The sequence below is a fragment of the Pongo pygmaeus genome, chromosome 16, assembly GCF_028885625.2.
Source record: "Pongo pygmaeus isolate AG05252 chromosome 16, NHGRI_mPonPyg2-v2.0_pri, whole genome shotgun sequence".
Lineage (NCBI taxonomy): Eukaryota > Metazoa > Chordata > Mammalia > Primates > Hominidae > Pongo > Pongo pygmaeus.
Genome location: NC_072389.2, coordinates 46,063,793 through 46,076,135, shown reverse-complemented (window position 1 = coordinate 46,076,135; position 12,343 = coordinate 46,063,793). Strand labels below are relative to the sequence as shown.

The window sequence follows — 12,343 nt, the reverse complement described above, 5'->3', positions numbered from 1 at the left end:
TAAACTATTATTAAAACCCAGGTAAAAGGATAAGAGCACTGCAAAGAAAGAGAGAGAGAGAGAGAGAGAGAGAGAGTGTGTGTGTGTGTGTGTGTGTGTGTGTGTGTGTGTGTGTAGTAATGCTGTCCCAGACACCTGGGCTGGAGCAGCTTCCCTGGGATCCCTGAATCACAGCAGAAGGGCTTTCAGAGATAAACATGCTTCACCTGTCATTTTATAGCACTGAGACAGGTGAAGTGATTTGGTAGGCATCACACAGCTAGTGAGCTGAAGAACTGGGAACACTGGGACAGGTCTCCTGATGTCCAGGTCTTTTAAAATGCCACTCCTTTTCCAGGAAAGCAAATACAACAGCTTTTGGGCTTTCTGGAGGAATACGAAGGCAGGACAACAGGTAAGGCCTCTTTCACTTGCTAGATGAATAAACTTATGTGGATGTGTCTGAGAAGTTTTTGAGACTTGGGGCTACAATTAGGGATTATTAGCATCCCCATACATTCAGAGGTATGGCACGTAGGATGAAGACACTGGCATGTAGAAGTGGTTACAGGGGCTCCTATGATTTCTCCATCCCCATAGTTGAGATTTTAATGATTAAGTCATCTTTCTAGCTGTTGTCCTCTCCTTTGGGCTCAAAAAGAGAAAACAAGAAATCTCAGCACTTTGGGAGGCCAAGGAAGGTGGATTGATTAAGCTCAGGAGTTCAAGACCAGCCCGGCCAGCATGGTGAAACCCTGTCTCTACCAAAAATATAAAAATTAGCCGGGCATGGTGTCATGCACCTGTAGTCCCAGCTACTTGGGAGGCTGAGGCAGGAGAATCGCTTGAACCTGGGAGGTGCAGGTTGCAGTGAGCTGAGGTTGAATCTGTTGATCTGGGCCACAGAGTGAGATCCTGGCAAAAAAAAAAAAAAAAAGAAAAATCAGGGAAGCTGTGACTTTTTCTAAGAGATGTAAAGATTTGGTTTGGATTTATGGCTTTTTTTTTTTTAGACTGAGTCTCGCTCTATCGCCCAGGCTGGAGTGCGGTGGCACGATCTCGGCTCATTGCAACCTCTGCCTCCCAGGTTCAAGCAATTCTTGTGCCTCAGCCTCCCAAGTAGCTGGGATTACAGGCGCCACCACCACGCCCAGCTAATTTTTGTATTTTTAGTAGAGACGGGTTTCACCATGTTGGCCAGGCTGGTCTCGAACTCCTGACCTCAAGTGATCCACCCACCTCAGCCTCCCAAAGTACTGGGATTACAGGTGTGAGCCACTGCACCTGGACGGATTTATGGCTTTTATACTACCAGCTCTTGGAGAAATAGAATTATCTCTTTTAATATTCACTAGCCCTCCCCCTCCCAATACTCTCCTTTCCCAAAACTAGTGAATGGCTGATTCCCTGAAGGTGATGGTGTTTTCTGTGATCTTTGCATAGGCTGAGATGAAAGGGTCAGAGATCAGAGAAAGGATTCTGGGCCTGGTGTCACTTGGTGTGGTTGCAATAAAGAGACAAAATTAGCATCAGGCTACTCTTCACTTGCTCTCCAGGTGACCTTCCTAGGGCTACCTGGGAGATATTGTCTCTGTCTGCAAACTCCTTCTAGGGCAAGGGCAATGGGTGGCCCAGAACAGCATCTGCAGATAGGTAATTATTATGTGCTTTTGATGATGATGAAGATAATATTAGGTATTTGGAGATTTATAAAATATTCAAATGGGAAATTGTCCTTGAAGATCCTCTCCAGCTAGCTTCTCAGCACACTGAGTTCCTTTAGCTGAGGGGAGTGAAAGTGTTCAAAGCTTGCCTTCAGGCTGAGTCTAGAGAAAGCTCTCCTCTGAAAAGGAGTACAGTACATTCCTGTCTGCTGTATTCACACTTGTGTATCTCTGCCTCTCTCATGATCTGTATACAGCTGAGCCTTGAACAACATGGGTTTGAACTGTACAGGTCCATTTTAGGCAGAATTTTTTCAATAAAAGTTACACTGAGGGCCGTGTGTGGTGGGTCATGCCTTTAATCCCAGCACTTTGGGAAGCTGAGGCCTGAGGATCACTTGAAGCCAGGAGTTGAAGACCAGCCTGGGCAAAAAAGCAAGACTGTCTCTACAAGAAAAAAATTTAAAAAAATTTAGCCTGGCCTGGGGGTGCATGCCTGTAATCCCAGCTACTTGGAAGGCTGGGGCGGGATTGCTTGAGGCCAGGAGTTCGGACGCTGCAGTGAGCTATGCTCGCGTCATTACACTCCAGACTCTGCAACAGATCAAGACCACATCTCTAAAAACAAATAAAAGTTATACCAAGTGTGCCTGCCTTTCCTGCCTCCCCTTCCACCTTCTCCACCTCTGCCACCCCTGAGGGAGCAAGACCAACTCCTTTTCCTCCTTCTCCTCAGCCTACCCAACTGGAGACCACAAGGGTGCAGACCTTTATGATGATTCTAACTTTCTGATACAGGTCAGAAGAAAAAAGTTTGAAAATATGATAAGCCTCCTGGGCTTGGTGGCTCATACCTGTAATCCTAGCACTTTGGGAGGCCGAGGCAGGTGGATCACCTGAGGTCAAGAGTTCAAGACCAGCCTGGCCAACATGGTGAAACCTCGTCTCCACTAAAAATACAAAAATTAACTGGGATTACAGGTGTGAGCCACCTCGCCCAGCCTTTTTTTTTTTTTTTTTTTTTTTTTTTGAAACGGCGTCTTGATGTGTCTCCCATATTGGAGTACAGTGGTGCAATCTCGGCTCACTCAAGCTCCGCTCACTCAAGCTCCGCCTCCTGAGTTCATGCCATTCTCCTGCCTCAGCCTCCCGAGTAGCTGGGACTACAGGCGCCCACTACCATGCCCGGCTAATTTTCTGTATTTTCAGTAGAGATGGAGTTTCACCGTGTTAGCCAGGATGGTCTGGATCTCCCGACCTCGTGATGTGATCTGCCCGCCGCAGCCTCCCAAAATGCTGGGATTACAGGTGTGAGCCACTGCGCCCAGGCTATTTTTTATTTATTTATTTATTTTTGAGACAAAGTCTGGCTCTGTTGCCCAGGCTGGAGTGCAATGGCATGATCTCAGCTCACTGCAACCTCCACCTCCCAGGTGCAAGCCATCCTCCCACCTCAGCCTCCGAGTAGCTGGGATTACAGATGCACACCACCATGCTTGGCTACTTAGTGTTTTTTGGGTTTTTTGTTTTTGTTTTTTAAGACAGAGTCTCGCTCTGTCACCCAGGCTGGAGTGGAGTGGCCCAATCTTGGCTCACTGCAACCTCCACCTCCCAGGTCCAAGTGATTCTCCTGCCTCAGCCTCCTGAGTAGCTGGGATTACTGGCACCCGCCACCACACCTGGCGAATTTTTTGTATTTTTAGTAGAGACGGGGTTTCACCATGTTGGCCAGGCTGGTCTCGAACTCCTGACCTCAAGTGATCCACCCACCTCGGCCTCCCAAAGTGCTGGGACTACAGGCGTGAGCCACGGAGCCCGGCAACAGCAGGCTATTAATAGTTAAATTTTGGGGGAGTCAAAAGTTATATAGGGATTTTCGGCTGACTGCACAGGGTTTCTCGCCCATAATTCCCGCGTTGTTCAGGGGTCAACAGGTTTTTTGTTTGTTTGTTTGTTTGTTTTTAGGATCTGTCACACAGGCTGAAGTGCAATGGCACTATTATAGCTCACTGTAACCTTGAACTCTGGGGGTCAAGTGATCCTCCTGGCTCAGCCTCCCAGAACGCTGGGATTACAGGCATGAGCCACTGCTCCCAGCCTCAATATTTAAAAAAAAATTCTTTTTTTAAAATTTTTAAAATTAATAAAATTATCCCAACTTTTTAATACTCATGCAAACATATGCATAGAGTTTTTTCTTGTAAGTTGAACAAGGTTTAATTTGCATATTTGTTTAACCTGAACATACTGTATTATATGTTCTGCAACTTGCTTCTTCCTCCTAACAATAAATCATGGATGTCTGTCTCTTCTTGGTATTCTCATTTGACGATTCTTTGTCCTTGTACCTGCGTGACTCTTGGAGCTCCAGCTTTCTGCCTGCCTTTCCTCCTCCCGGGGTTTTCCTCCTCCTCGCCTGGCCTCGCAGGGTGCCGGGCCGCGGGAGGTCTTCGCCGGTGGGTGGGGTCCGGGGCCGCTTGAGACATGTAGATGAGGTGGGCGGGGCCCTACATAAACCCGCTGGTAGCGCTAGGCCGACGCGCCCAGCCTGGACCCACTCAGTCAGAGGCAGCCAGCGGGACCTGCTACACCGAGCGCAGCGAAGCCGAGACCCGGGCTGGCCCCTCTGCTGCCCCCGGAGCGGGCCATGCCGCCGCGGGAGCTGAGCGAGGCCGAGCCGCCCCCGCTCCGGGCCCCGACCCCTCCCCCGCGGCGGCGTAGCGCGCCCCCAGAGCTGGGTATCAAGTGCGTGCTGGTGGGCGACGGCGCCGTGGGCAAGAGCAGCCTCATCGTCAGCTACACCTGCAATGGGTACCCCGCGCGCTACCGGCCCACTGCGCTGGACACCTTCTCTGGTACGTACGTTCAATCGCCCGGGCGGCCGCGTGGCTGCGGCGGGGCTGTGCACAGGGGAGCTGGGGCGGGCGTCGCGGCGGGAGGGCGCAGAGGACCCCGGGGAGGAGACGGGAGCAGGCCCCGAGGTGGCGCTGGTGCGGCCCAGGATGCCCTTCCTAACTCAGGCTCTCCCCGCCCCGCCCCGCCCCTGCAGTGCAAGTCCTGGTGGATGGAGCCCCGGTGCGCATTGAGCTCTGGGACACAGCGGGACAGGTGAGAAGCTGGGCGCGGCCTCTACTGGTCTGCGGGGAGGTGGGCTGGAGGCTGGGAGGACCCCACATGGAGCAAGAATGGAGAAAGCCTTGGGCTCTTGGAGTCTCAGGTTTCCAGCCCTGGTTGAGAAATGGATTCCATGTGGCGGGGTCTAATCCTTACCACCTGGCCTTCCCACCCCAGGAGGATTTTGACCGACTTCGTTCCCTTTGCTACCCGGATACCGATGTCTTCCTGGCGTGCTTCAGCGTGGTGCAGCCCAGTTCCTTTCAAAACATCACAGAGAAATGGCTGCCCGAGATCCGCACGCACAACCCCCAGGCGCCTGTGCTGCTGGTGGGCACCCAGGCCGACCTGAGGGACGATGTCAACGTACTGATTCAGCTGGACCAGGGGGGCCGGGAGGGCCCCGTGCCCCAACCCCAGGCTCAGGGTCTGGCCGAGAAGATCCGAGCCTGCTGCTACCTTGAGTGCTCAGCCTTGACGCAGAAGAACTTGAAGGAAGTATTTGACTCAGCCATTCTCAGTGCCATTGAGCACAAAGCCCGGCTGGAGAAGAAACTGAATGCCAAAGGTGTGCGCACCCTCTCCCGCTGCCGCTGGAAGAAGTTCTTCTGCTTCGTTTGAGCAGCTATGGCTGCATAGCAAGTAGTAGGCAGGAGGCCAGAGACTTCTGAGACCTGGGGCACCCGGGCCTTTGCGGCAGCTACTGGCAGGGCCTGGCCATCTCATAGGACTCAGTTCCCTTCCGAACACTCGGGGGACATGGGCCTCTAACTGCCCACTCTGATATGCCTGGGTGAGCCTAGAAGGGAAGGCTCTGATTTGGATTTCTCCAGTCAAAGCTCACAGAAAAAAACCTGGCACTTTGATTTTCATGGGATGGTCCTAACAGGGTCAGTCACCTCCGAGCAGTTTGGGATCCAGTTCCCAGTTTCTTGTCCTGGCCCTCAGGTCAGTCTGGCTGAATTAAGACCCTTCCTTGGCACAGGGGTGAGAAAGAGCTTGGGGAACACTTGGCATTATGGAGGGCTGGAAGGGGTTCAACCCCGATTTGGAGAGAAGTTTGGGATGGAGTGGGCGAGAGATTGAGAGAGCGAGCAGGAAAAGAGGCCTTGGAGCCAGGGACTGATGGTGGATAAGGGCTGGGCCTGGAAGGAAGATGACGAGGAGGAGGAGAGAGGGAAGTGGGGTGGATGAGCAGCAGGCTGACACCTGGGCTGCCCTCAATCCCCAAGGCCAGGGAGGGCGGGGCTGGCCCCTGGGAAGAACTGGGTCTGTGGGCTCCCTAGGCACTGCCCAAACTGGCTGGGCCAGGAGTGGGGCAGGAAGTGAGAGTCAAGGCCCAGCAAAAGGAGGGGGAGGAGCTGCAAATTAGAACCTGAAGGAGGACTGGGTTGGGGATCATCCCTTTCCTCAAGGTCACATAGCCTAGAAGCTAGAGCAGTGCAGAGTCTGCAAATAAAACCTTAAGTCTGTGAAGCCGTGCGTTGTCTCTGTCATTTCCTGGAGCCCACTGCTCCCTCATAACCCTCCTCAAGGCCTAACTGCCTGGCTAGAGACAGATTGGGGACCAAAGAACTGAGGCTAGATTGAAAGGTGGGGGCTGGACTGGGGGTGGAGGCAGTGTGATGGGAACCGGACTGTGGCGGTAGGTGTGGAGCTCCCCGCTTGGGGCTCAGCTGGTTCCCAGGAGAGCTAGCGTGGGAAGCGGCCTGGAAACGGGTTTCCCCAGGTGTCAGCGCCAGAGCTGGTTTCCCATGACCTCACCTGGTGGGTGGAGCCCCTCCCCTCCACCCCTCCTTTCTAGAGCACCATGCTCAGCACTGGAGCTCAAGGTCAGTCCCCAGCCTTCTAACTTTTCTGCTCTGTTCCTTCTGGCAGTTCACAGGGCCCAGGGGCTCAGGTTAGGGGACCATCCCCTACTCCGACCTCCATTCACAGCCTGAACATAAAGGGAACCCATACAGCCTAAACCTCAATCACTGACCAAAGTTCTTAGACTTGGGTTGGACCCAGTCTTCAGCCTTGGCACCTAAGGACCTAGCGAAGGTCAGGGTGCTGCTTGTGAACAATTTAAATAGAGGTTTATCCCCAAGTATCCTGTGCAAGAGCGAGTTCATTGGGAGAGGACTTGGAGAGGAGCAGGGATCTGGAGAACATTCCCTCATGTTGGAGCTTGAAGGGACTTTGAAGGACACCCAGGGAGAAAATGAAACAAAGCAAAACTTACTTTACCATAAGGAAACTGAGGGCCAGACAGAAAAGGTAATAGCTTAAATGATATGTATCACCCAGTGACTGTAAGAGCACTTTGCAAACTCTAGAGTTGGGTACAGGGGTATGTGTTACTCTGGGAGAGGAATTTCTTTCCTTTTTTTTCTTTTGAGGTGGAGTCTCGCTCTGTCACCCAGGCTGGAGTGCAGTGGCGCGATCTCGGCTCAGTTCAACCTCTGCCTCTCGGGTTCAAGCGAGTCTCCTCCTTCAGCCTCCTGAGTAGCTGGGATTACAGGTGTGCGCCACCACGCCTGGCTCATTTTTGTATTTTCAGTAGAGATGGGGTTTCACCATGTTGGTCAGGCTGGTCTCCAACTCCTGACCTCGTGATCTGCCTGCCTCGGCCTCCCAAAGTTCTGGGATTACAGGCGTGAGCCACTGGGCTCAGCTGGGAGAGGAATTTCTGAGGCACACCTGGCATACCTGCTAGGCAGCTGCTGGGTCAGGTGAGCACTCATGCCCTGGCCCAGCCCACCTCTGGGCCCATCTCCCTGTTCAGGAAGCTACAGCTGTGTGTGTGTGTGTGTGTGTGTGTGTGTGTGTGTGTGTGTGTCCGTCTGTCTGTCTGTCTCTGTCTGTGTCTGTGTGTGTGAAAGAGCATGGCTGAGGGACAGAAATCCCAGCCAAGTGAAACTTCAGATAATCCCCAAGTTTAGTTTTAGCCAAGACTGTCCACTTCCTGCCCCACCAGGGCCTGTCCCCAGAGCTCCAGCCACCTGGAGCTCCTTCTGTTCCCTTTACCCTTCAGGTGGAGGTGCTGAGGGTCTCACACCCCAGCAGCATGGCCTGTTGTTACCTCAACCCAGCCTGGCACACTCCCCTCTGGGGCAGAAACCTGGGTTCAAGTTCAGACTCTGACACCAACCATGACCTTAGGCAAATCATTTCCCTTCTCTATGCCTCAGTCTTTTGAAAAATCAAGGACTCAGGACTCAGACTGGGTTTGAGGTTCTTAAACTTGTTCTGAGGGGCCTTGGAGGTGCCTTGGGGTGAGGATCATCCCCCGCAAGGGGGTTATCCTTGTACCCGCCCCCACCTCCAACTTCTTCCCTGATTCTCTCTTGTGGTACCAGTATATCCATGACACCCAAGTGGAAACCTTGGTCACCATGCCTCCTTTCTTGCTGGGTCTCCAAGTCTGGTCAGGACCTCTGTCACCCACACCCCAAGGTCCCTGCCACTGCAGCTCCCCACTCCAATCTGTTCCGTGCTGCTGTGTTCACTCTGGTATCCCCCAACTCAAGGCTCAAGACTGTTACTGGCTCTCACTGTTGATAATGAACTTCCAGCTCCTCATTTCAGCATTCAAGGCCCTCTCAAATCTGACAGCACCCTGGACCAGGCCAGCTCGCTCTGGTGATCCCCAGCTATCTCCAACTTCTTGACTCCCAGTCTTGGCTTGTGCCAGATCCCCTAGTTTGGAAAGTGCTCCCTGTCACCTCCCAGATGCCCCGTTTCTCCTCATGATAACCAGCTTTCAATATCTCCCTCCTCCAGAACGGACGTTTACCTGTATCAGTGTCTTCACTGCTCCCTTGGCACACTGAGGACACTGGGCGTTGTGTCACTGACTCAGCCTGCATCTTCCCAGCTAAATGAAGAGAGAGAGAGCCACATTTAAGTCCCTTTTGCTCCCACAAGGTCTGGGGCTCAGGCAATGTTTGCTGCTGACCCTGAAATGCTTAGGAATAAAAAGCCAGCCAGTGAGCCCTGGAGAGGCTGGGAGGATTAAGTTCAGCTCCAGATTTGGAGCTTGAAGACTGAGGCCTAATGTCAACGGCTTGCTGGAAAGGACCTCTAAGGCTCTGGCCCCAAGCCTGTGCAGGACAAGAGGGATTCACTTCTGCTTCCGAATCCACTGGTTCTCTTTGGTTCTGTCTCTTTCTCTAGAATATGGTATCTACTTTTCTGGAGTAGTTTTTTATCTTTCTGTCTGTTTCCTGGGCCTCTTTTCCCTTTTCTCTGCTCTTTTAAATTATATTTAAAGGAATATTTATTATATGAATTGGATAAAATTATATGTTTCTTACATATACATTCTTACATATGTCCTTATCAATGTAAATTGCTTTTAATGTCTGTGTAACCCTTAGTTGATTTTTTCAATTTTTTCTTTCTTTTTTCTTTTCTTTTTTTTTTTTTGAGATGGACTCTCGCTCTGTGGCCCAGGCTGGAGTACAGTGGCGCCATCTCGGCTCACTGCAAGTTCCACCTCCCGGGTTCACGCCATTCTCCTGCCTCAGCCTTCCGAGTAGCTGGGACTACAGGTGTCTGTCACCATGCCTGGCTAATTTTTTGTATTTTTAGTAGAGACGGGGTTTCACTGTGTTAGCCAGGATGGTCTCGATCTCCCGATCTCGTGATCTGCCCACCTCAGCCTCCCGAAGTGCTGGGATTACAGGCGTGAGCCACTGCACCTGGCTCTCTTTTTTTTTTTTTTGAGATGGAGTCTCACTCTGTCACCCAGGCTGGAGTACAGTGGCACAGTCTTGGCTCTCTGCAGCCTCCGCCTCCTGAATTCAAGTGATTCTCCTGCCTCAGCCTCCCAAGTACCTCGGATTACAGGCATCCACCACAACATCCAGCTAATTTTTTTTTTTTTTTTTGGAGACAGAGTCTCACTCTGTCGCCCAGGCTGGAGTGCAGTGGCGTGATCTCGGCTCACTGCAACCTCCGCCTCCCAGGTTCAAGTGAGTCTCCTACCTCAGCCTCCCAAGTAGCTGGGATTACAGGCGTGCACCACCAGGCCCAGCTCATTTTTGTATTTTTAGTAGAGAGAGAGTTTCACCACGTTGGCCAGGCTGATCTCGAACTCCTGACCTCAAATGATCTGCCCACTTCACCTTCCCAAAGTGCTGGGATTAGTAAGCAATGGCGCCCAGCCGTTTTCCATTTTTTTGAGGCAGGGTCTTGCACTGTCACCCAGGCTAGAGTGCAGTGGTGTGATCATGGCTCACTGCAGCCTTGAACTCCTAGGCTCAAGCAATGCTTCTGTCTCAGTCTCCCAAGTAGCTAGAACTATAGACGTACACTACCATTAGGTACACACGTAATTCAACAATTTTTTTTTGTAGGGATGGGGTGTAGTTCTGTTGTTCAGATTAGTCTCGAATTCCTGAGCTCAGGTGATCCTTCTGCCTTGGCCTCCCAAATTGCTGGGATTACAGGTGTGAGCCACCTCACCTGGCTAGATTTTTTAAAAATAATGTCTTTTTTCCCATAATAAATACTTACAAAATTAGAAAATCCAAAGATTTAGAAGATTAAAAAATCTTAAAAAGTATTCTAGGCTGGGTGCGGTGGCTCATGCCTGTAATCCCAGCACTTTGGGAGGCCGAGGCAGGCAGATCACAAGGTCAGGAGATCAAGACCAGCCTGGCCAACATGGTGAAACCTCGTCTTTACTAAAAATAAAAAATTAGCTGGGCATGGTGGCATGTGCCTGTTATCCCAGCTACTTGGGAGGCTGAGGCAGGAGAATCGCTTGAACCCAGGAGGTGGAGGTTGCAGTGAGCCGAGGTTGCGCCACTGCACTCCAGCCTGGCGACAGAGCAAGACTGTCTCAAAGAAAAAAAGTATTCTAAAGTCTTAACTCCCAAAGACAATCAATAATAATTTGGGTGTAATTCCTTCCAATCTTTTCTTCTATGCATTTTTTTTTTTTTTTGAGACAGAGTCTTGCTCTGTCACCCAGGCTGGTGTGCAATGGCGCGATCTCAGCTCACTGCAACCTCTGCCTCCCTGGTTCAAGTGATTCTCCTGCCTCAGCCTCTTGAGTAGCTGGGACTACAGGCATGCGCCACCATGTCCAGCTAATTTTTGTATTTTTAGTAGAGACGGGGATTCACCATGTTGGGCAAACTGGTCTCGAACTCCTGACCTCAGGTGATCCACCCGTCTCGGCCTCCCAAAGTGCTGGGATCACAGGTGTGAGCCACCGCTCCTGGCCCTATGCATATTTCTTTACACACTTTTTGTGATTATGCTGTATAGACAATTTTCTTTAATTTAAAAACTTAACTGTCTTTTCATGTTATAAACTCTGACCATGAGGCTGTAACTGTATGTGTATGTTTCCTTACTGTTCCACTCTGACCTGAATACCTTTAAGTAGATCCCCATCTGGGGACATGTAGGTTATTTACCTTTAAGCTTTTCTTTTCTCTATTATAGATGACACTACATATACAATTGATTGTTTTATCCACCATGGCTCATTGACTATCTACAGAAAAAAAGTTCTTCATCTTTGGCTTGGAGACTGGGTCTCCATATAATCCTGAGTGGAATGGATGAGGATGTTTGGGTTTCTATGTCTATGACTCTGTGTGGGGGTCTCTTTCTGTTGGAACATGAGTAGCAGATTGTGGGGTGTTCAATAAATACCAAATGCTGACAAGGTATGTATATATTTGTGTTCATGTACCTTTCCCTGTGTCCCTGGTTTTGCTCTTGTGTATTTAAAGTGGGTGTTGTCTTTGTGCAAAAACTCTAAATACAGAAATTCCATATATGTGCAAGTCTGTGTATCTATGTCTATAAATACAGTGTGTACCTTTGCGCAAGTTGTGTATATGCCTGTGTATCCATGTCACACGTGTCATTAGAAATGTGTATTATAAGGCCAAGCATGGTGGCTCACGCCTGTAATCCCAGCACTTCAGGAGGCTGAGGTGGGTGGATCACCTGAGGTCAGGAGTTCGAGACCAGCCTGACCAATATAGTAAAACCCCGTCTCTACTAAAAATACAAAAATTAGCTGAGCGTGGTGGCGCATGCCTGTAATCCCAGCTGCTTGGAAGGCTGAGGCAGGAGAATCACTTGAACCCAGGAGGCGGAGGTTGCAGTGAGCCAAGATTTCGCCACTGCACTTCTGCCTAGGCGATAGAGCAAGACTCCGTCTCAAAAAAAAAAAAAAAAGTGTGTATTATACAGAACCTTATATGTGTATCTATGCCTGTGTGTATACAGCTAGGCTGGACCTCGTTTCTTGGGGCAGTGTGTCTGCATCTGTGTGTACCTATGCTCATCTCTGTGTGGATCTCTATGTGCATGTTTGTGCTGGGTGTGCATGCTGGGACTGGGCTTGTGTGAGTGTGAGTGTGTGCACACCTGAAGGAGCTGTGGCCTTGCTTTCTCCCTGGGAGCAGAGTTGTGCCCAGGGCAGAGGTGACGCACCCTCCCTGAGCTCCCCATTCTCCTGGGAACCAGCTACAGAGAGTGAGACCGAGAGCAGACTGCGTCAGGAGCACCAGCCCCTTCTGTAACCAGCCCAGGCCTCAGGCAGTAACTGCGGTTCTCACAGGTCAGACCTA

General features: G+C 50.8%; 1 protein-coding gene across 1 annotated transcript; it reads left to right on the top strand.

Moving 5' to 3' along the window:
• Window positions 1-4,159: 4,159 nt before the first annotated feature.
• RHOV (ras homolog family member V) lies at window positions 4,160-6,233 on the top strand. The gene is made up of 3 exons (XM_054450295.2): window positions 4,160-4,498; window positions 4,693-4,751; window positions 4,935-6,233. The coding sequence occupies exons 1-3, from the start codon at window positions 4,291-4,293 to the stop codon at window positions 5,376-5,378; spliced, it is 711 nt and encodes a 236-aa protein (XP_054306270.1). The 5' UTR covers window positions 4,160-4,290; the 3' UTR covers window positions 5,379-6,233.
• The last annotated feature ends 6,110 nt before the right edge of the window (window positions 6,234-12,343 follow it).

Excerpts from the sequence above, each read along its gene's own strand:
- RHOV (XM_054450295.2), top strand. The coding sequence starts at position 4,291 with ATGCCGCCGCGGGAGCTGAGCGAGGCCGAGCCGCCCCCGCTCCGGGCC. Across the intron at positions 4,499-4,692 it reads TGCGCTGGACACCTTCTCTG|TGCAAGTCCTGGTGGATGGA; the intron begins GTACGTACGTTC and ends CCGCCCCTGCAG. Across the intron at positions 4,752-4,934 it reads TCTGGGACACAGCGGGACAG|GAGGATTTTGACCGACTTCG; the intron begins GTGAGAAGCTGG and ends TTCCCACCCCAG.